The following is a 25,045-nucleotide window of genomic DNA, read 5'->3' on the forward strand; positions in this document are numbered from 1 at the left end:
AAACCCAGAATCATTGTGAGACAAAAGTTTCTAATCAAACAACTTCTTATTGGATTTCTCGCATCATTGTACCAGATATGGTTTGTCGTACTGATTCAGATATTTCTGACGAAATTTCTTACAACTCTGGGAATAAAATGTTGAATGAGTCAAATCATGATCAAAAACCAGATTCACTTTCGGTAGGTGCTGATTTTTCTATTGACCCATTATTCTCTAATGAAACTCTTCATAAATTCAGAAGAATCAAGTTCTGGTATCATATCAAGTGTCAGTGGTCCTCGCAATGAATTTATCTCTGGTGATATTCATAATGAGTGTGACAAATATGTTCCGAATGAGTCGAATTCTAGTCACATTTCTGATGTTATTGTGTCAGATGTCGGATATTCTCACGAACAATGTTTGTTGAGTAGAATCCCTAGTCAGTCATATGATGGATCAGAGGGAATAGCAAGTTTTCCTGAAGCAATCAGAGAACCAGTATGCCCAGATATCGAGTTTGCACAGGCAGAGAATCCAAATCATGTTCAAGATTATCCTAATGAGTATGAGGTAGATGCATGTCTTTCATTCCAATCAAGCTGAGATGAATCACATGTGTTAATTAAATATGTCAATGCTTGTCTATCTGTGTATTCTAATATGAATAACAAAAAGAACATGCATGCAAGTCAAAGTCACATGATGAAATACCTCAAATTACGTATCAGTGTGTATCCCCAAATACTCACATACAGTAATCGAAGCGTGAGATTCGAGAAGATAATGCAAATTGGGAACGTCGAATTGGTTATAACATTGCGACTTAAGGATCCAACATTATTTCGTGGGGGAGGATAGTGTTGGAAAGTTTATGATGCAAATTCCAAAAATCAGTGGTTTCACTACACAACCGACATGATGGTTGTATGCGATTCCAGGAATCAGGTGAGTCTGTTCCAATTTCAGTTGTTAATTCTAATGCTAACGAGTGCATTCTAGATAATACAGAGTCCATATCCAATACACTGTCGGACAGATGCCAGGTGAATTTAAGAACAAGACGTACAATCGATTACAGACACTTACACTCCAATTTAAGCTGTGGCGGATGTAGTGTTTATATGAACCAATGATTTCTTTGTATTGATGACAATTCATTTTCGTGCCGTATCCTTTTTTAAGACTTTTCGTCAACTGTCCGAATCTACTACTAGCGAATCTGGAACGAAACTCTATAAACTCAGTGAGCTCGGTAGACGTTGGCTCTCCATCGACTTCTGTCAGTTTATTCACCGAGTCTGCCCATTGTGTTTGCATTGGCTGACGCCAGAGCTTCACGATTTGTTTTAAAGTCACTAAAAAGTTCAGATTGGCAGTACAGTTCATTTGTTCCAAAACTGTAGCGCAATTTTACATTCCTGTTGCTAAGTTTGAAAACTGTTCAGCACCATTATAGCCCAAGTTGACAGATTTAAATAAAATTTCTAATGTTTCTCTGGCAATTACATATGATTGTCCAAAAAACCTTACCAAAAGTTCTCTAGCTTTCCTATAACAAGCAGAAGGGTCTATTACCTCTTAATAGTTGCTTTCGCCTTGCCCATGCAATAGTATATCAGTTATAACAAACGTTGATTATTGTCGACGACCTTTGATGCTGAATACGTCTCAAAATTCCGAATAAACTTCCAGTACGTCTTTGGCCGGCGGCTCTAACTTAGAGGGTTCCAGACCTACAACAACAAATGATAGTTACTCATAGAGACCTTTGGGGTGATTCGCCTCATCAATCTTACCATGCAGATGATGCCCGAGTCCAGATAATTCTCTCCTTGATTGGTTAGATAAACCTTTTCGATGGGAATCATTGAAACAAGCAAATTCTACGTTGGCACTGCCCTGGATGTTTTCTCGCCTTTGCTATACCCTTTTCTCTAGTACTTCGGGTTTTCGCTTCCCGTCTAAACCAAGATCTTCTAAGTCATCTACTACTGAAGTAGACTTAGCGTCACCATTATTATGACAACCCTTATTTAGGTCTGAACCATGATCATATTTCACTACATTAAGAATGCCGATAGTCCTTACAATGCCCGTATATCCAAACGCCTAGCTGTCGTGCATCAATACACTTAGGCTGAACAGTGATGTTTAAAAAGGTCGTTACAGAACCCAGCTGACTGGGTCTCGAGAGCTGTACGGTAAATAATCAATCTCAAATTTTGATTTGAATGAGTTATCTTATTGGATGGTTACGAAACCTTAGTCGCTCACTTGGTTGAGGTCCACAAGACATTCAGTAATTGTCCCTTCACCCCGGTGATCCAAGACGCTGACGATACACTAGCTATCTCCAAATAGCTTGTTGTTACTGAGGGAATGTGGCGATATAGTCGAGGGGGATAACCTCTTAGAAATGTACAACCGATGCTGGATACAGGTTAGTTATCCAGCAAATGCATTTTGGAGAAGGTGGTTTAGCGATTATTCGTCGCCTTTACAGGCACGTTAAGAATAGTAAGTCAGATATCCCAATTTTCGGGATGTTGTAGAGGTAAATAAATCCCCAAAATCAATAGCACGGCAAGTCTTCAACATTTGATGCTGACCACATTAGTTTTAATGGACTCACCTAGTTGGAGGCGCTCGGTCATGCATCTGCACCAGATCAGGAGTGGGAACGCCGTGTTCAGCTTCTCCTGTGGTCACTAGCCATCATAGATCTGTCATGTCTTCACTGGATTTTCCCTTTATATTGTTTTAGTCTATATTTAGCTACTGTGTTGCTCACATTGACTAAAATTGTGCATTTTTGATTGTGAATTGAAGCGGTTTTCCTGAATCGAAAGAACTCCGTGTTGTAGCGTAATTAAATGTTACCTTTCGAACAATCTGTACGTGATCTATGTAGAAAGAAAAGAACAACATTAATTTATTGAACTTGGTACGGCAACTGATTGAACAATTATGGGTTGAATAAATGGACGGTAATGTTTGTTTAAAACCGTCGCTTACTCAATCATTTTGTTTTAGTTTCAACTGGGTGGTAGTGCGTATCTAAACCAACTTACACAGGTATTCATTATCCCAAATTTGTTTAGCTAGAATCTACACTTCAAATTACCAATTTTTGGTTCTTTTGACGTTCGTAATGAGTAGGGCTCAGAAATCGTTTACTTGTTGTACTTTCTGACGCCTGTCTGAGTTTACGGACATTTGAAATGAACTTTTTCAATATATTTTGTAGTCGGCTATTTTGAACGTTGTCGCCCCGAAGTAATAGCTTGGGGGTAATATACGGGAGTAATCGTAAGGTTTAGATTTTATTACTCGTCCATTAGAACATCAAATGGAGTCAGGTAATCGGCCTACAAATAAATGTCAAAATAATGGACCTGGGGTTGTTGGTTGGTATTTTTACTTGGAAAATTCATGTCTGAAGCCTTGTAGGTTTAATAAAAGTATTTGTAACGCTAAACATACAAGTAGTGCAGACAGTCTAAACAAATTCTGTAGGTGGTATATATGTTTTTATTTCTGTCAGAGGAGTTGAAATAACGACAAAGTGAAGCCAGTTAGCATTCTGACTACGAAATATTCAAATCGATTTGACGTATTGGGGTGGACTGAGCGCTTATACATATTCTAAAATGTGGAGATCTCAGATTGGAAAATGAGGTACCGAGGTGTTGTTGGTTTTAACCACACGATTCTCGAGGCTAGACACGAGGTAGCTGAGAAAATTCGTGTTTGACGTCTAACATGAGGAGAATATCCACAGTAGTGAACGTGACGACAATTAATCGTTTTGGCGAAAGTCGGCCCTTCAGACGTGAGCATTAAGTGTAACTTATCACCATTCACATCAAATATATCATTCTATTCCCAGCCCAAATGTGATCTTCAGAAATGGTGAAAATCATGTCGTTGATTATCACGATGAGTCAGAATAAGCGAAGATATAACTTCCATGTGACATCTCATAGATTAGATAGTCACACAATTACAATTCTACAATTTTGGAATTAAGTCTATTATTATAGCAGCGAAGACAGTAGCACTAATGGCAGTTTAGACCATCATTCAACAATACAATTCCTAGGGGAGTTGAAATGATCCAAGAGATTATTAGCAAAACAATTAATAAGGTTAACAGAGAGTGCATCTCTCCAAAGCAGACATATATAGTACTGAAGTGGTATATCTATCTTGTACTCCTTAACCGACTACAGTTTCACATTTTAAAAGTTAAAAGGGACTCACACATTGCTACCTGCGATGCAATATGCACACCGTCCCATTTAAATACGTCAGGCCACAAAGCATATGATATCATGCAATTTCTCTCCAGAGCATTATGTAATCTAAGACCCAAACAACTGAAAATATTTAACATACAGAACGGCTCGTGAAGCGGTGGAAAAATCTTAGACAGGTTGCAATCCATTGAGTACAGAAAAATGTATGTGACTTATAAAATCGCTAAAATTACTCCTTATCACTACAGATTCAGTTGTAGCTATAAGTAAATCCCCAAAATAAATAGCGATATCAGTCTTCAAAATTGATATTGACCTCTTTAGTTCTGCTATGCGCACTGTAGCTGAAGACTCTCCGTCGCGCATCCGCACCAGATAACCCGTGGGTACGTTGTGCTATGCATCCCTTGCAACTACTAGTCGGCCTTAAGAAGGCGCTTCTCAGCAAATCGACAGCTCCCAAATATATCTTCGACCCATTCGTCTTTGAATCCTGATTTGAGTGGATCTATATCCTTCGCTTCAAACATTAATACGAACTAGAGCGTTTTCAAGCCCTGAGTGCCTGTGTCATTTTTAAATTTTGCCTTTCCACACTAAGTTCCACTTTTGAGGGAATTAATTTAGTTAATACATGGGAAAGTACACATACGTCTGCATGTAAACCTACTTATGTCAGCACATTCTGTTGGTAATTTTCAAGGAGGGAGGGCTTGAAATTTGCTGCATTACTGAAGGTATTGAAGTAGGATGCTCGTGGTAGTTATGAGTTCAGTGAGCTCGATAATTTGATTTCTGAGCCTTCAATTTCATTATAACCAAATTCTTTAGTAAATAATTTGTGGAGCGATCCATCATATACATTCTTTCTGGATTTGTTACTGTTATTCAATATTACTTTATCTTATAGTAGTAAATAAATCACCAAATTTCAAGTACATGAAAGGTTAAAACGAGTATTGTATTCCTCTATAGCAACAGACTCTTTCCTGCAACCCAGCAACAGACCCTGAGAGATCGACCATCTGCCGTTACGATCCAACAAAGTTCGAAAGTTTGATGATAATTTGCGAAAATTCTTTTACATCGGTTTATTTCCACATAGAACGGTTCTAACCTAAAGAATCAGGTGGCTTTTTACCGATAAAAACTCAAGATAGTTATATAAAAGCATCTGTTCCATCTACAACTATTCGAAATTTATACGACAAAGTTTGAACGTTGTAAGGCGCATAAAATGAATATAGCGCCTCTCAATGTGTAGTAAGATTGATAATTGCTCCTCCAAGTTGGAAAATATCGACGGTGAACTGTCAAAGATAGAAGAAAAATTAGCGAACTTTGACGAATGCAGAAAGAGGACATTTAGTTTACTAGAATCACAACTAGATTCTCTTCAGTCTGTACTTCAAAATGGCAAGTTATATTCCACAATGTTGACAAGATGTAATAGATCGAGTTATTGTCTGCCTGAAAAACAAGTGCATCTCTCGTATTTTCTGTCTGCATTTCCACTTTGGCTGTTAATCTAGTTTTGCATGACCAGAACTTTATTCCTCGAAATTAAGAAAATTGATAAAAAATAATAGGTGAAAGCAGAATTTACACAAAGGAAGTCCCATCCTTAGATAGTGGAGCTTTTCCCTCGTCGAATTATCGCTTGTTTGTGAATCCGTCATACAGTTACTTAATGTGGCAGGCAATATACTGTTTTTAGTTCCGAATCCTCAATTTCTAATATATTTTAGTCAATATAAGTTCAAAGTTCGTTAAATAGAGGTAGTTATTACATTGGTAGTCATAATCACATCTGTATGTCAGGAGAAAGGGCCGCCGGCAAGTCAATCCACAAGCATACTGCATCCATCTTAATACTTACACAACTAGAAACAGTAAATGTAGCGACGCTGTGAAGTTCGCCGCGTCAGACAATTTTCCTTCTTATGTTTAAAGTAGGTGTTTGCCAGAAATAGTTATCTGAGCAGAGCTGTAAAAGAAACACTGTTGTCTTTTCGCGGAGCCGCAACACCTTAAGATCCGCCGAAGTGCCTTTCCGTTTGGTTAAATCTACTTACGTGCGCATTAAAATAACATGTCATTAATATTATTATACTAGGGCGATTAGCTTTTTGAAAGAAGCTGGAAGGCTTCCTAGGAAATTTATTTTTGATTTCATCCGAGCTGCAACCAGTGGGGGGGGAGGCTGAAACATCTAAACGGCAACGGCATATGTCCCTACCTTTCCCAGTACTTACTCTTCTGTTTAGCCGGCCAGCGCACACGCTACTGTCTATTGGATTCCGCTTTAACATAACCTGTTCTGATTTCAAAATTGATGCCTTATCTACACCTGCAAGGTCACAGAAAGTAACAGTAGGCTCTTCCAAGGGTAAATCGCTCCGGTCCTTTATACTTACAAGTTAAAGTCAAATTAGTGACTGCGCATGAAATCTGTATGCGCTTTTCGTAGACGCACTATACATCAATGGCGCAAGATTTTAGTCATAGTAAAAAAGCTTATTGTCCTGTCTGACACAAGGTTCGAACATTAAAAACACCAACACGTAGTTTAGAGTGTGGTTTCAGGAGACCAGGAATAACACTTCATGAATTCAAATCATTGGCACTGGTGGCTCGTAGCAATAAAAATATATATGAGGAAGGTAAGTAGTGGGGATGGGAGAATAACCGGGAGGTAAGCAAAGGATTCGATCGTCAACAAGGTGATCTCACATGCTGGTAGAGGTATAAGGGCGGTCGTCACTTTATAGTTACCCACACAGTTGAAGGATATTTCTTGTGAAATTTGGCTAAGAAGCTGAATTAGTGATAGTCCTAGCAACCCGGGAGCGTGACCACAGAGACCAATGAACAGCTGCTTAAAGCCGGTCACGCACGGCCTTTTTGCGGTGTTTGATGTGTTAACTCCACACTTCAAAAGGCCTTACTACCGGGACAAGTCCGTTGAGTAAAGTGAGCTGTGACCTAAAGGCAGCGTCGCTGCAGATGCCGGTTGTTAGAGGGAAACACCTTGCTATTACTACTCCTGCTTCGGTCTGGGCACCCGGGTAGTATCACAGCCCACGCACAAATCAAGTGGATTATGTGGCGCATATGTATTCGGTGCCCCTTTGTACCAATATTTATATGTTCAAATAAATAAATAAATTCCACATCCCTCTGCAGTCAGCATCACGACTTCGCCCTCAGACTCTTAGTTGCTTGTTCTAGTTTCGCCATTCTCCGACCGACCTGCCTAATATAATAGGACCTAAAGGGACATATGTTCCAGGCATTATAGCTCGGTCGAGTCATCACGATAAACAAGCTCAACCACCATGTCAGGGTAGCAACTGAGATCGTGTGCAGTATTGTATTTCCGGATTATATGTCATGACGTTTTGGGATTATACGTGTATGTTTCATTCCATAATGACACATTTAAACTGTGTAAGTAACACTTATCTATTTTTCCACATTATATATAGCTGATAGTGATACGGATATCAAGCAACACACTGGCTTATTTGTATCAACTGTAAAGTCGAAATTGTCAGATTACATAAAAGCTCACCGTGATATCCACCTGCCCATTTCGAAATTTGGAAAACTTGTAGACAAGGTAAACATCTTTTCAGATTTTCGGTTATTACATTTGTCTAGAGTTTTGTCGACGAACTTTCTCATCTTAATACCTATTTTACAAATCACGAGAAGAAAGAATCTAAAACCACCAAATCTATAATAAAACCTGTTCTAAAGACATCATCGTTATACAAAGATTCTCTGTCAACTAAAGCTCCAGATGATCTGTTGCGGTTGGTCATCATCGAACACTTACTTCGTGAAGGCCATGAATCTCTGGCCATTGATCTAATGCATGTAAGTTGTAGCTATATAACATACCGATAAATTGGTTATTTATGTATTTATTTATTTAAAACACGCACAACCGGGCACCAAAATAAAAAGGCACCACACAGGTGAGAAAATGAAATTCTAGAGATAGACGAAGGAGTGCAGTCAAAGCAGGCGAATGAATAAAAATAAATGAATGGGAGTAGTATGTAATGAGGAAAGCATTTCAGTTAAAATCCAACCGAAAGAAACTTTCATATAACGGATTCCTTTTATTTTTATGAAAAATGTAGAAAAAGTACGTCAGGGTCATCATTGGCTTCTACTCTGATCTGTCTGGTTAACGTTTAAAGCTTCTGAGTTACATAATCTCTGCAACCCCGATCAGAGGGGTTTGATGAACTGACGGATTTAATTCGTACCATGACGCCATGTGATAAACCGACAGTTATTTTCCACTCCGTCCTAGCGTCGGCAAATCATGTACTGTTTAGGAGTCAGTAGAATGATCTCCATGACACTCCTTAGCCACTGAAGCCGATACTTCAAGATAGTGATACTGACTAAGTTTCCGTCACTGCGTCCGAACATACGTTGCAGAACCTCAGCTTTATTGACAGTGTTTCCAATGGATATCAACAGCCTTTCAAGACAATAGTGGTCAAACACAGCTTGTCGCCGAATATTCTCAACTCAGAGACGCAGAGTTTTGCAAGTATAGACTAGAAACGCTCTCAATGACACATAAGCCCGACGTTTTGCAGCGAGATTTACATCACGACTTCACCAAAAATGACTCAGACTGACTCAGGTCTCTTTGGTTTTCACTATATGTAGGTTGATCTCATCACTCACGCTAACTGCTCACCATCAAGAGTAATCGTAGACATAGACTCCTGTCATTTCGTAAAAGTAATTTTTAGTTAGGGGATGCAAAGTGTATCTCGTACCCATGGATATTAATTATCAACTGATTTGGTGCAAATTACATGGCTTTACTATCATCGCACATTAAGAGGATACCATACTCATATTCGAGATCTAAAAGATTTTCTCCAGACGAAAAATCCACACTACCGCTACGTATTTCCACCTGAGCTGTTTCCACAGTGTCATCTATGGCAAAGTTGAGAAGGAATTATGAGATCAGGCAATCCTGGCTAACTCCACAACTGAAATAGCGAAATGGAAGGTAATGGTTCTATGCCCTCACTCTACCTAAGACGTTTGTTTATACAGCTTTCAAGATGTTGATAAACAACATTCTTCAGCAGACACTCTTAGAAAACAATCTTTTCCAACAAATCAAAGGCGGCCCTCATATCAAGAAACAACAATAGTTGACCCCCAATAAGTTTGTCAGCGTCTTAACATTTGTTGGAGTGTGAAGATATGATAAATATTGAATTGATAGACCCTCGTACACTCATCCCACCAGGCCCAAAACACTAAGGACCGTAAGCAAATTAAACGTAGATTTGTAAAACTGGTCCCCATCACCTTCGTTATCATCATTCGTATGTCCATAGCCCTAGATGACATTCATTGTAACTTTTTCTCTCTTTGTTTCGAAAGGTGCTTTAATGATCCTTGAGATGTGCGTACTTCATCCTATAAGCGTTTTTGTTGCTTCTCTGCTTATCACCAATGCAACCCCTTGTGTGTGAACCGTCTTCCCCTTCACGACCAGAATACAACAACAGCTCTCCTGAAAATCTTGTTTTATGTTCAGCTTGTGTCCAATGCGTTTTACTTATCCTAAGCAGAACCATGTCTCTTCTCACTTTCTGGCTATTTGAAGGACCTTCTGGTCCTCCACATCGTTTGGGAATTCCATTCCCTGTTTATCGTTGTCCTGGTTCAGAGAAGGGGTGACAACCCTGTGGCTTCCGAAGAATCTCTGTTTTAACATGAAACATCATGATTTTTGTATATGAAGACCTTTCGACTCTCAGACCAGAGTCTAGTAGGTTTAACTGGCTTTCCCTGGTCAACGTTATTATAACGAGGTTCTTTTTCTACGAGGTGCTGTTGTCAACCCTCACCCGATTCTCCCTTTTTACTCAGACTTGAGATCAGCAGTAACCCTATAGGAGTTCAGGCGTAATTAGAATAATTGACATGGGGGGTTTATAAACATTTCTAGTTGCGCTGAAATAACTGGAACATGTAATGTGTATCATAGATTTTTATTTACCTTCAGTCGAAATACATGTTTTGAGGGAAGTATTCGAAATACCCTTAGGCATTAATAGATCACGATGTAGCACTAGCAGATTAGTCTTATTTATTTAAGGCAATTGATACTGATTTACTTTGGTCCTCGGATTGTTAAAAATCAGTAGTCTAAGACTCCAGATGATATGAGAATCAATCACATGGCTCAATATAGTCACTATTTTCATATGGATTTTCCCCTGATTGTATTCATTGTACTGTGCCTCTTCGTGGAAATCTCTCGTAAAAGGCAAAAGATCTATCTGCAAATGAGGAAACACCAGAGTAATGTATGGATATGGATCTCCTCTTGATTGTACTTTTTAAGTCCAAGTAATTTTTGCCTTATGAAGTTGCAATATGTTGCCACAGTTGATTCACTGTTACGGATTTTACATTACCACATTACTGTTTGAAAATAAACAATTTTATGACTTCAGTTTTGCTCTTTACTTAACAAACTAATATTTTCACTTAAATTTATTTTAAATGTTACAGAATTTTGGTTTTACTCAGGAAGATATAGGATTAGAAAAGTTTAAGGAGCTAAGTGATCTGGTTTCATCTACACAACGAGGAGAGCTGGATCCAGCGAGAAAGTAATAGTGACTTTTGTGATCATTTTCATATAAGGAATCATTTACTTTATCTCCATTTTACATTTGCTGTTCATTTAATTTGGATTTTCGAATACGGGAACCTTACTATAAGTTGAGTCTGAACAAAGCACCAGACTCTTTTGCAAAACCAAAATAATGTTACTCAGCATTTCAAAGATCCATTTACTAGCATATAACTTTCCAGTCATATGTTATACTTCGCTACATTAATGCCTTTTAAGAAAAGAATATGGTGAAAATACACTTCCTCACTTTTTAAAATGTAATTGACATGCTTTCAAAATTGAAGATCTAGCCGTAAATTGTAGACAATATTGTCAGCTTTAGCTCTCATAAGGTGTCTATCAACTTATGGTTGTATTCAAAGATGTATCAGTATTTTATAAACGTCTGTTTTTTGTTCACCTCAATACTGAGACAACTTTGCCTCATCAATAAAGGTTACTGGCCAACGATAACAGTACAGTTTCTTCATCTTTCGCGATGCTAGATAATTGTATTATTCTCGACCTTGCTAATCGTCGTATTATTAAATCCACGGTACAAGCCTCATGTCACCTAACTACTATAACAAACCAAACCCATTTGCTCTTCGTGTATCTGAAGAGTCAACGGAAATTTCTCATGGCCCTATCGGTGTTGATATAACATTGAATTTGAAAACAAATTAAAAAATGTGGATATTTTAGCATAGGATATTTTCAGCAAGTAGATAACAGTGATCGTCTCCTGAGATTATCCTCACATAACCGCTTATTCCTAGCAATCATAAACGTTGGGTAGAGAAAGAGATACTGTTTATTTTGCCAGTCCCCAATGTCCACACAACGGTAGACATATACAGAGCACGCCTCCATCACCCATTGTTAGAGATGCTTAATAACAGACTGCCACACCTTCTTGAGCAGCACATGCTTGGACTGTGATCATGCTCTACCAATGGGAGCACGCGTTTGCCTACGTCTTACTGGGCACAGAAAAGCCACAATAGGGAGATCTGTTAGATCTCAATTTAAAATGAAAGGTGAAGATTCCATTTAGGGGAGAATCAATTGAGCACTCGGTGGATCATGGAGAAGATGATTCTGACAAAGTGAATTTTGACATGATATCCAAACTGCTGCAAGTGCATCAGTGATATTGGTCATTGACTTGAATCAAAAGGTTAGGAAGCACCAGTGGACTTCTGTGCCATCTACTGAATTGATATCTGTTTCAAAACTCATCTTGACAAACTGGCAGAATGATGGGGATGACGAAAGATGTTAGCTGGTGCAGAAGTGGTTTGGGAAGAATTTAGAGGCGACCAAAATAAAGCGTGGCAGCAGTCCACGGACTCATCGACTGTTGGTTTTAAACATGTTGGCAGATGCAGACTACCTTACTGGGGTCTGTGTGGTAAATCTAATCAGCGGTTGGCGACATTGTTGGACATCGCTCAAGATGGTCACAGTGACACATATGTATTCAATCTTTATTTTCTAGATCTTGAGTTCCCGTAATCCTTCATATGTACGTATTCATCCCTTCCTTTCGAACCGCACTTTCAAGGCTTAGTTATTCTCATTACTATAACAATATTCTAAATCATTTTCCCATTCATCTACTGTGTCAAGTTTTATGCTGTATATTGATTATGGCTAAGTAATTTTTTGTGATTTAGAAATCTGTTAGTAAACAAAGTGGCATTACAAAGTCGTGATATACAAATAAAAATTACAACTTTTATTTTCTTGTTTAATCATAAAAAAGTAAGTAATCTATCTTTATCTGCAAAAGTTAGTATACCAGTAAACAAAAGTCTTGTATTCACTTTATTTTATAAATAAACATTGATTCGGTAATTTTCGAATTAAAACTTTTGGTTGATTTACTTTGGTTGGTAAATGTTTGAATGCTATTCTTATGGATTAGCAAAGTAAGGACAGCATTCCGACAACTGAAGAACATATGGGGTTCAAAAGAACTGTCAACCAACATCAAAGTGAGAATCTTCAATGTGAACGTCAAGACTTCTACTGTACGGAGCTGTAAATTGGAGAACTATCACAACCACCATCTAAGAGGTACAAGTATTTATAAACAATTGTCTACTTAAGATACTGAATTTTCGTTGGCCGGATACCATCAGCAACAGCCTACTGTGTGAGCGAACAAAGCAACTTCCAGCTGGAGAGGAAATGAGAAGACGATGGAAGTGTATAGGACATACATTACAGAAATCATCAAACTACATCATGAGGCAAGCGCTAATTCGGAATCCTGAAGGGAAACGGAAAACAAGAAGGCAAAACAACACACTACGTCGAGAATTGGAAGCAGACATGAAAAAGATGAATAGCAACTGGAAAAAACCAGAAAGGATTGCCCATGATAGAGTTGGATGGAGAGTGCTGATGGGGCGGCCTGTGCTTCTACATGAGGAGTAACAGGCGTAAGTATGTAAATAAGTATTCTTGTGGTTAAGGCTGGTTAAGATTGCTTTTCCCCCTCCTTCCAAGTTGAGATTTTGCCACCCAATGCTAAACTTATACACTTTGCAGGCGTTTGACACATTTTACTCCTGACATGCAATCACAGGTCAATCTACATAACTGTTCCAGAAATCATTTAACCAACATGTTGAGTGTATAAGTAGTTTCACACAACAAAGTGTTGCTTCGTTTAACGATACTTTGTTTATCCATTTTTCATGAATTCTGACGAGCCACACACATTTCAAACACTTGACCCTATTTCACTTTTTATTCATGATATACGTATGCACATTTTATGTAAGCATCGTATAAAAATTTTTCAACATAAATTATTGACGAGTTGATTGTCTTATTTTATAGATGGTTATCAAATAATCGAGAGGAACTTGGAGACAAAGCAAAGCAGTTAGAATATTGTCTAGCCAAACTTGATTTTTTGTCTACAATACAAAAAGAACCTGTGGATCCAGCTGCCGTGATTCAAAGTGCTCGCCAGCTGGTTCCTTTTGCATCTGATTACTCGTCAGGTATTTAGAAAGTCTGTTATTGCTGTATAAGTGTTCCATTTCATTAAAGTATTCATTTAGATAAAAAATAGGAATTGTTGTCGATCACATCATGTATCTCCCCATACTTCATCAGATTATCTTATTGTTTTGATCATTTGTCTTTTTAATAACAAGTCGATCATTAGAGTAGAAAGTAAATTTTACTGCCCAGTCGTATTAGTAATTTATTTGATACTCATACCGTTTACTCACTATTTTAACTTTAAGATATCAGTTGTATTAGATTCACTTAAGACACCGATAAAAATATAAATGGGATTATCCTGAAGTATTCCAACAGCGTACCACTAATTATCAGAGGTCTCGTAGACGAACTACTGCGAGAATCTTCATGATGTGTTAAATCTACGCTAACGTTCAGCTATTATTAACTTATCAGTCAAGTAGTGGAATTTGTTCGGGTTATTATCTTTCAAGTGAATAAATCATTAACTATCCGTAGCGAATTCTAAATCCCCACTTAATGAACGGTTAAACATCTCTAGTAGTCTGCACATACTAATGTAGTTACTTTTGTTCTGTAAATACTATATATACTCGCCAGTTACAGGGGATATGTTTGGTCTCATAACCGAAGTGGTTAGGGCTACGCAATATATAATTCAAGGCTACAGTTCCATCCATAGAGCTCATTAGAAACTTCAATTCGGATTTGTAGATAAAGCCAAGTTGTTAAATTGGGTAGATGATCTGAAAGGAAGACAATCAACTGTCTGCTCTAAGATACGTTATGATGACCACATCTGAGAAAATGCTCATCATATCATGTTCAATCATGTCAAGTAGAGTATATAAACTAATGATCTTCGTGCTTGTATGTACCTTAAAAGGAATCACAAAACGTAGATCAAATTAAGGTCAAGTTATTGATGGCGTTATCTGATAACAAAATATTGTGTAGGCTCGTTAGTACCATATACTAACCTTAGTCAGTTGGTAAACATCTTGTAGATGTCATTAAATAAAGAGAATTCAACGAAGAAAACATTTGACGTAATCAATCGCTTAAGCTGTAACTTCGTATTTATAATTGTTCGGTAAATATATTGGTCTATAAAAAGTAGAAAAGATTACATCATAAAGTGATTCGAAGTCTCATATATCAAAAGTGGTTACTTAACAATCAGGGGGTTAAAGAGGACTACGAGGATGAAAATAATTTATGAGTCGGAATTACCAAACAACTATAAATACGAGTGTACAACTTAATTTAATGATTTCGTCGAAAATTCGCTGAGTTCCTATTTTCATTCTGTGACAAAGTGGATTACTTTAATTATCTTGTAGATGTCACAAGTATTATAGGTTGAGCAATATAGCTTATTCATAATTGCGTAGACCATTCTACTTATTCTTCATCTTGTATCGTAAACCCACAAACTTTAATTAGATGATATTTTTGAGGCACCACCATCTCCAATTGTGTTCACAAAGAACAAACCTAGTAATTTTTAATATTCAACAACAAAAATTAGCTTACATTGACTAATTTAACAAAGTGTGGAGATCATAGGTGACATTTTACTCCCATTTTATCTGGTTAGTTGTTAACGGTTATCGTCTACGGATGTTTGAAGAAATTGATCTATTGTGTGCTTTGTCTAAACTTTTCATTATCTATTAGTTGCCGACTCAAGTCTTATGAAGTTGGATGTATAAATTTAGTCCAACTTAAATATCGTCTGATGTTTAGTTTATTTTGGATTTGTTATTATTATTGTCAGCTGTAAAAGCAATCCTCGTGTATATTTGTGTAAGTCTATGAATGGTGTAGCTAACCATCGATAACTGGATAGAAGTATGGGATTTGTTTGATATTCACTATATTTATGCTAACATATTTGAAGTATTCAGATTGTTGTGTCAAACCTTGTTTGTACTTTCTTCAGCTTCTATTTCAAACAGTTTTTAAAGTACTCTTCTTCTCAGTAATTTATTCTGTTGGTGATTATAAGGCCAAAATATTCGTAAAACAATTTGTGAATTACTTATTTGTAGATTTTGAACATCTTATGGGGAGTCTTGTTTTTATTGGACGTAGCCTAGAGGATACTCCGTATGCTGACTTGGCCCTGCCAACCAGCCCCACAAAAATGTCTTCTGAAAGCTCTCAAGTAACCAAGACTTCTGAAGATGTTTGTATAATGGATGGTGAATATTCTCTCTCAATGTCGCCTGTAACAACTAAACACAAGACAGATGGTAGCAATGCTTTGACAGAAGCAGCAAATTTGTTTAAGGCCTCTTGCTGTTATCATTTAAATTTATCAGACACTGATCCACTACTCACTGCGTTTTCCTCCGGATGTCGTGTACTTACTCGGCTTCATTCGTTACAACGTGCCATCGCTTGCCTCAGTAAATACAGTTCATTGGATGGTGACATGTTACCAGTGAGTTTGCACATGGTGATTATGTAACGTGATTCTGTAATAATTTTAAACCTAACATGGTAAAACATCTAGAATCAATATATTATCAAGTTGACCATTCGAACTGTCACTCTTTGGGCTAAACAGATTGTTTATATACTTCTACACAATAAATAAAGTCAGTGCCGTAATTGACTTTTGTTCTAACCTCAATCTAGTCGCTACGTTCTTACTGTAGCCGACACTGATGCTAAGCATGTTTACGCAGTGTAATAGTAATCGAATCAAGTTGTCGACCGCTTCAACTAATATACCAACCTGTTTTGCAGAAAAGCTTTTTGTTTGATCTGAAGGTCAGTGATACCAGTTATTGATATCAGGCTTCACGTACGCTACAATCACTACCAATTGTGAGATAACTGTACTGTGTTATCAGCAACACTTGAGCACCCTGTTGGAATCCCATCACGTTTGTACTACTGAAGATTCTGTAATGAGAAGAGTGTCAAAGGTTATTTATCTTGGTGTAAGTTTTCTTTCTGATTTCTCTTGAAGAATCTTAGTCTTCAGACTTTGTTGCACTAGGGGTACTGGCGTAGGTGAGTAAGTAAGTCTCTTGATCTTCTCATGTTTTATTGATATCGAAAAAGACTTCCGTCTGACTTATTATATAAAGAGGTTACATGGTTTTGACATTACTCGATATTTACTTTTATTATTTATTAATTCTTGTATATTACCTATTGTTCTTTACTGTCTCCTTTTATTCTCTCCCGGGCTTGTGAGAAAAGATCTTATTGTATTGAGGAGACTGTTGAATGCAGTTGGCAGGGTGTGTGGTGAATCTTTAGAGGTCATTATGAATACGGCTGTGGTTAGAAATTTAAAATCCTGCGAACTCGTGGCAAGTGTTATCAGATATTAACCGTCCACTTCATTCACATCTTTCTCCTTGTATATCTTCTGATAGAACGAAACGCCAGTACATTGAGATTTATGCACTCCAGCAACGGTATAAAAACTTTACAGTACCTTATCTAGCAAATATACTATGTGACGAACAGGTTGTAAATGGTGGCCTAGTCAATAACTTGTATTCTTGAGCATGTTTCTAATTAGTAGTTGTATATATTCTTATTTGTTATATCCCAACGAGAATTATGAATGGTAACTTTTGAAAACTATTTATGGACCAATACGATACATATATTTTTGTTGTATAATTACTAAGTAGCTAAGCTATGCATATTCATGTTACTCTTATTATAAACTTTATTTTGACACATAGACTGTTATGAAATTTATCGTTCTTGAGTTATGCCCAGTCTATTAATTACAGTCTCCCACATTCACAACCACTTTTGGCTAGATCTTGTGCAAATATTATTTCTTGTCTTATGGTGTGATGTGGTTTGCTTGGTTTGTATATAAACCTAGTATGTTTGAAACACATGATCCATATCTCAGAGGCTGAAATTGGTGTTTTGAACTCTAACAGGTAGGGCTAAGCATGAAGAAAGACCGATAAGGACTTTAGACTGCTGGTACGGGTTTACGCGTCGTTGATCCGGTCGATAAATCACTGTTCTCTAATTGGCGGTATCATTACGTTATATATTAATAGAGCACATGGCCACAAGCTATAGCATTATTAAAAAAAACATTTCATTTGATTTCACATAGTTTATTTACTGAATTCATGAGTGCAGTTAACGATTTTTCCCTCTTTCCTGTTTTATGAAAAAAAACTTGTCAAAATACTTCGTGTTGAGAATTCCAAATTGTACTGAACATTTAATATTGGATAAACCCATTAATAATAATAATAATAATAATAATAATAATCTGCTTGTACATTAGGCCTGTTTAAATGGTGTGAAATCAAGTTGTTATGGTCGTTATGATATGTAGCAAATGATTGTTCTTTAGTTTTTCGTCGTATCATATATTAGTTTGTCAATAATTAAAGTTACATGATTTTTTCGTAATAAACACTGAAATCTGGGTTTTCCTCTTGTCATAGGTCAATAAATTTTTTTATATTTATTATTGTCACGTTTATTTCGATTACTTTGTTGTTCTAAACTTGTATGTTGTTCAAATAAATAAACGAGGTCATGAGAATTATTCTTTTAGAATTAACACGTGTGTAATTTTGTTTTCTGATTCTATCAGCTAGTTACAGTTGAAACTATGTACTGAATGTTGATCTCTCTGTCTACTGAAGTGTGATTTAATAAAATCTGCAAAATGTTTGTTTTTCGTCAATCCCTCATTATACGATACACCATTATGTGTCATTTTAAGTTTGTGTTTTTGTCTGATTCCCAAACCTCACGATTTATGTAAAAAACAAAAAAAAATTTCCATTCTAGTGTCTAAAAATATATACTGTGCATTATCGGGAATATTCTAAAATATCCATGCTCCGTTTAAATAAGTTAATATGCCATGTTTGCTTGTCACAGATTGCTGTTAAACTGGATCCCAGCGCCCACCGCCATAATATCTTCCACTGTCCTGTTATCAAAGAAGTAATCTCTGAGTCGAATGATGGTGCTAGTGGAGGTGGACCTGTGCGCTTAACGTGTGGTCATGCTATATCACGAGATGCATTCAACTCTCTGGCTAGTGGAGATAAAAGGTTAGATATTTTCATCCCATTTTTTAAAATCTATACCGTATAGTTTTAGAAATTTAACCAAAATTCTTTAAAATGTAATTTAAGAAAGCTGCTAATTTATCCCATTATTATGGGATTTTGGTAAAATTAAGAGATGAAAAAATATTTGGATTGATCGTTAAAAATCCCAAACCCTGGTTTTTTTCTACTCAATTTAGTCTTTTAGATTCAACCATAACTCTAAATCACATCCTCACCTTAAGGTTCAACCTTTGTAGTTCATCGGCAACCTTTACGAAAACAACAAATAGTAGAAATTTGAATCTAGAAAAAAACATTGGTCTCCTAGGCGTGTTTCGCTAATAACCACAAATATCAGTGGGATGTAATCAAAATTTCTTTGTACAACAAATAATTGAGTAGCCTTTAGCTCTACTGTAACTTTAGGCTGTCCGTGAAAAATTTGAGTTACAATATTTCGATTCAATTAGTTCCATTCTACGCTTGTAGAACTTCCACCCAAGCATAGCCCCCAAATGCCCTGGTACGGCCGAGAGTGGCGAGAGTCCGCTCTCCCTCTCCAAATGCTCTCACATGGCCAGCGAATATATAGCCTCTGTCAGGGAAGTCCTACTCACTGCCTTCTCGTGGCATTACTGTTGTTTACGAAATTGAGAGGACGAAAAGCGAATGTCCGGCGCTCTAACCGGGTTGGTGGATATGAAGCATCCACCTAGGGGAGTTGGAAAACCCTGATTCCAAACCAATGGTGCACACGGTTTCCAGTATCCTGAAGGAACAAATGGCGTATGCCCCAATCGTTGGTCACCGGCTACCATGGGATTGCATCTCATTAAGATGCTCCACTGCCTTGTGGACTAGACCTTCAGGTCAAAGGTTCGGGGTGTGGCCCCCTATGAAAACCACCTGCTTCAGTCTGGGCACCTGAGCAGTATCACAGCCCTCACACAAATCAAATGAGATTTGTGAGGCGCATATTTATCTGGTGCTTTTTGTACCAATATTTATGTGTTTAAATAAATAAGTAAATAAAAATAATTTTTATTCAATAATTCACTGACAAATTAATGCTATTTATACTTGATATCAGAGCTATTTAAGCAAAAATGACTACAGATAACGTAAGTTTTTCCATAATGTTTACTGTTATGTAGTTAATGAATAAATTTGAATAAGTTAATTCCAGTAGTTGAAAAACTTTTTTATATATTTCTGCGTAAAGCCTTCCATATGGAGCATTGTCCACTCAATCTCAAAGTGAAGCAAAATGTCGACCAGTCGTAATCAACATAGAGCTAAACACAACTATATAGTTATCCCAAGTTACCTTACCACATTAACATGGCAAAGTAAAATTTATAAAATAAACAGCAAATTAGTTGGAATATTACTGTAACAATGAGAATAACTAAGCCTTGAAAGTGCGGTCCGAAAGGAAGGGATGAATACGTACATATGAAGGATTACGGGAACTCAAGATCTAGAAGATAAAGATTGAATACATATGTGTCACTGTGACCAATCCTGAGCGATGTCCAACAATGTCGCCAACCGCTGATTAGATTTACCACACAGATCCCAGTAAGGTAGTCTGCATCTGCCAACATGTTTAAAACCAACAGTCGATGAGTCCGTGGACTGGTGCCACGCTTTAGTCTGGTTTATTAAAAGGGCAGAAAAAATCCCAGTTTAGAAATTCTGTTTAATGAAGAACTTCTGTGTTACAGTAATCTAGGTCGATGTACCATCAATCTCCAAATGGAGTTATTAAAATCTCAGTGACTAGTGGATCCAGATGTTATCGGATAGTCTCAATGTAAAGTTAGTGAGTGACGAGTGTGCTATAGCTTTCTGTTGCAAGTGTGCTAAGAAGTGACTGTTTCAAGTAATTCTATTATCGTTACCGCATAATTATATTATTAGATTCGTAGATTAAATGTTTGTCTAAAGCTTAAGGAATGAAAAGGTCGGTCTATCTTACTGATTCTCATTATTTATCAGGCTATGAAATACATTTGAATGCAGCTTTCTCACACTAACCACTTTTCTCAAGCACTCTTCTGGTTGTCAAGTTTTGTATAGTTTCTTTTATGTTTGAAGCGTTTACGAGTTCCCTGATCTGAGAACGGTACAAAGACTCTGCGACCATTGACCAATAAGCTAACTATTCTGATGCATCCCAGCCCCGCTAAATAGAGTGAGAAGTCCAAGTCCAAAGTGATAAAATATATTCCGCAAGCAGCCAGAAGCACAAGCAACCAAAACAGGCACAAATCAAACGTATATATACCGCATAAAATTGTCCTTGGAAAGCGTTACAAGTAGCATACTAAAAGATTCAACGAACCAATAGCGTTTAAGATTTTCCCAGGTGGGAAACACGACATGAAAGTGAAAATGAGCGCTTCTGGTGCAAACACAAGAAATTCAATTTTTTAAAATAAAACTACAAAAATAATAAATTTACCAAATGAGTTCTTGGGATCTAACATTTCCAAGTTTCTTCGACCGTAAAGCAATTGCCTAATAAAAGCGTCGCACGAGCTCACTCCCTCTACTTGAAATAACAGAATTATACAAGAGCTTCTGGTTACTTTTGGATTGAACTAGTGACAACTAGTTATAAGTCCATGCTTTAAATGTGTTGTTTAAGTTCAACCTCTTCATCTGTAACGTTTGAGAGATTATCTACTTATCTAAAGATCCTTTTATTCTTCTAAAATACTGTCGTGTAGTCTTTTTGTTGTTATACACGAGCCCCGTCAGCTACTCGAGTGAAAAAAACTGAGTGAGGAGTTTATTGATCAACCGAGTTGGAGTATACTAATTGATTCAATATATCAAATGCCTTGATATTTTTTCAATTTCGGCATATTAGCTGGATCGAGAAACTCTTTCTCTGAGTCGATAAATACAGGCATATGTTTTAAAATTTGTCAAGAAAGCATACGTTATCCCAAGCACTGAACAACGTAACCTTCAAGTTGATGTCAATGAACACTGTATATAATCGAGCTAACATTTTCAGTTGTCTTCAATATCCTTTAGTCTACTAACCATCTTTTTCATTCAACTAATTAACTACAGTTATTACATATAAGTTTTTCTTGTTGTAGCTGTGTTACTCTGAGACAGATTCTACTCCGGGATTTTCAATACTCCTTCACAAAATGTAACTACATTTTAATTTGTTATTATCGCCAGAATTCAAATCTTAAGATTTGACATCTTAACTTTCTACTAGTAGCTTTCACTATCGATATGGTACTATATGTTATCTAGAAATTTTACTGAAGTTTATTTTTGTAAGTAGTTATTCTTACTAGCAGTACTAAACGTTTTCTGTTATTAGTTTTATTTTTACTATAAAATATTTTCTTTATTTAACAGTAGGATGAAATGTCCTTACTGTCCTGTGGAGACGTTTAAAAATCAAGTATTGGATCTGATATTCTAAAGAAAAGTCATCAACGTCTTATGTGTGTTTGTATAGACTTATCTACGCTCACACCATCACACTGGCGTATCATATATATTAAATATACTATAACAAGCTCGAAATCTCATATATTGATATAAACGAAGCTGTATTGTGATATGCTGACATGAAATACTACTCAGATATTGCCTGTTGTATTATTACACTGTAAGCTGTCTTCCTGTCATCCGCCTCCTATTAAAGTTTTTACTTGACTATTGCAAAAATAGAAACAGTTAACTGATTAGATCTATTTCATAGTTACACGTATCGTTTTCTTTTCGGATTATTTCATTTAGTCATATAGACAAGCTGCTGTGTACAAGTATTTGTTTATTTCTCCTGCCATGTCGTAATTGTGTGAGGCACTCCACATCTCTTCATATATATATATATATATATATATATATATATATATATATATGCCTACAATTTAACTTATATTTTGTCATTGTAACACTAGCTTATTGTCATCGTTGTTCTTTTTATTATTGTCTTGTTTTTTCTGCTTTGAGTTCAATTTATTCTACTATCAAAATACAGCTGTTAAAGTATAAACCTATATATTCGTCATATATATATAAATATATATTCCATGATTCTTAAATGGACGGGTTTACATTTTACACTGGGTACAGTTTTATGTGACTGGCTTTTGGAAGAAAGCGTGTCCATAATTAAAGAATAATGCTTTTGTCATAATACTCTGATATTGATACCGAGTTCTGTCTAGTTTACGAATGAACTAGTTTTTTTAGTCTAAAAGCAAGATTGTTATGTAACTTAGTGATCCATCTAATTTTTCATGATATTAAAGTCCAGCGAATTAATCTTTTTCATCAATAAATGTTTATATCATTATGGATTTTAATGTCCTAACTTACGAAATTTGAACAAGTTGTTTATATTTTCGTTGTCACACACATCTAAGTGAAAAACTTACCCGAAATCATAAGTTCTCGAATATACTGTAAAATGTAACAGCTCAGCTTAAAAAAATGAAAAAAATTACAGTTGTTAATTCCATTACGGGGAAGGATTACATTTTTCTGTTTTCAAGTGATGTTTGTCTACATGCATCATTAGTTTTTAGTACTTATATTGATTTATAAAGCAACTTCTACATAACTTCATATCGTTTAATCGCATATTATCAGAGGCTGTAATTCGTACTGCTTTTAATGTAACTAAGTAATTAGAATAATATAGACCTTTGATATAGTTCAGTTGAAATGTACAACATACCTATTAAGGTCATACACAAGGCAAACACTCTTCTGGCGTTCAGGTTACATAGACCTAGCTAGATATTAATGGTAAATGGAGTGAGCACTTCCAAACTAGTTATAACTGTAACTAGTCACATTGATTATTGACAACATTTATGATACTGTCGACGAGGTCAAATAAGTCCCATCATTATTTGAGTTTTCAAAACAAATGGTTAGATATAAAACTTTCGTTTAGGATGCTTTATCTTCACAATACTTATCTTGTTCTACACTATATATAAATGTGATTACCTTTGCTAACAGCGAAATAATTTCAGGTGTACTAAGATGTAGTACTTGTTATTAATATTAAATTTTTAATTTAGTTAACAGTGAACTACTTAGTCTTACACTTGTGACTGATGCTTTTTATCTAATCTACTATAAGTTTGATGAGAGCATAAAATCGCTATAATTTCGAAACAATGTAGTTTCCATATTATCATTCCAAAAACAATGTTGGTCTTGTGTTTGTTTCTTACGCATTTTATGTACCTTATTCTCTTCTAGCCCTGAGGGTATAGTTTTCAGTTCTGTGTAGTGCATAATTTAGCAGTACTAAAATGTCTGAAACTGTGGGGAAACAGTTGTTTAATGTGCCACGGCTTTGAGTGGTTCTTTACGTGTGATAAACTCATGATGAAAGCCATAATAAACTAATAGAACACTATTTAGTTTAAGACACCTTGATTCACTGCCCTACTCAATTAATTCAGTTGTATCATGTTAATAATATCGTTATATTTCAGTATTCAGTGATTATTTTATTTTATTTAAACACATAAATATTGGTACAAGGAAGCACCAGATAAATATGCGCCTCACAAATCTCATTTGATTTGTGTGAGGGCTGTGATACTGCTCAGGTGCCCAGACTGAAGCAGGTGGTTTTCTTAGGGGACCACACCCCGAACCTTTGACCTGAAGGTCTAGTCCACAAGGCAGTGGAGCATCTTAATGAGATGCAATCCCATGGTAGCCGGTGATCAATGATTGATTCGTACGCCATTTGTTCCCCCAGGATACTGGAGCCCATGTGCACTATTGGTTTGGAATCAGGGTTTTTCAACTCCCCTAGGTGGATGCTTCATATCCACCAACCCGGTTAGAGCGCCGGACATTCGCTTTTCGTCCTCTCAATTTCGTAAACAACAGTAATGCCACGAGAAGGCAGTGAGTAGGACTTCCCTGACAGAGGCTATATATTCGCTGGCCATGTGAGAGCATTTGGAGAGGGAGAGCGGACTCTCGCCACTCTCGGCCGTACCAGGGCATTTGGGGGTATTCAGTGATAC

At 36.6% G+C, this 25,045-nt stretch overlaps 1 protein-coding gene across 3 annotated transcripts; it reads left to right on the forward strand.

The window, feature by feature from the left end:
* Positions 1 to 5,474: 5,474 nt before the first annotated feature.
* Smp_084400.1 (sporulation protein rmd5-related (glucose-induced degradation protein 2)) lies at positions 5,475 to 23,086 on the forward strand (the record flags this gene model as incomplete). 3 transcript variants are annotated; one of them, XM_018799338.1, is made up of 8 exons in its annotated part: positions 5,475 to 5,690; positions 7,733 to 7,866; positions 7,908 to 8,126; positions 10,818 to 10,918; positions 13,777 to 13,943; positions 15,984 to 16,378; positions 18,826 to 19,001; positions 22,395 to 23,086. In XM_018799338.1, the coding sequence occupies 8 exons, from the start codon at positions 5,501 to 5,503 to the stop codon at positions 22,456 to 22,458; spliced, it is 1,446 nt and encodes a 481-aa protein (XP_018651138.1). The 3 variants fall into 3 exon arrangements, with proteins under 3 accessions (XP_018651138.1, XP_018651137.1, XP_018651136.1); XM_018799337.1 differs by having other exon boundaries at positions 5,501 to 5,690; positions 22,392 to 22,458; XM_018799339.1 differs by lacking the exon at positions 22,395 to 23,086 and adding an exon at positions 21,102 to 21,306 and having other exon boundaries at positions 5,501 to 5,690.
* Between the last annotated feature and the right edge of the window lie 1,959 nt (positions 23,087 to 25,045).

The sequence above is a fragment of the Schistosoma mansoni genome, chromosome 3, assembly GCF_000237925.1.
Source record: "Schistosoma mansoni strain Puerto Rico chromosome 3, complete genome".
NCBI lineage: Eukaryota > Metazoa > Platyhelminthes > Trematoda > Strigeidida > Schistosomatidae > Schistosoma > Schistosoma mansoni.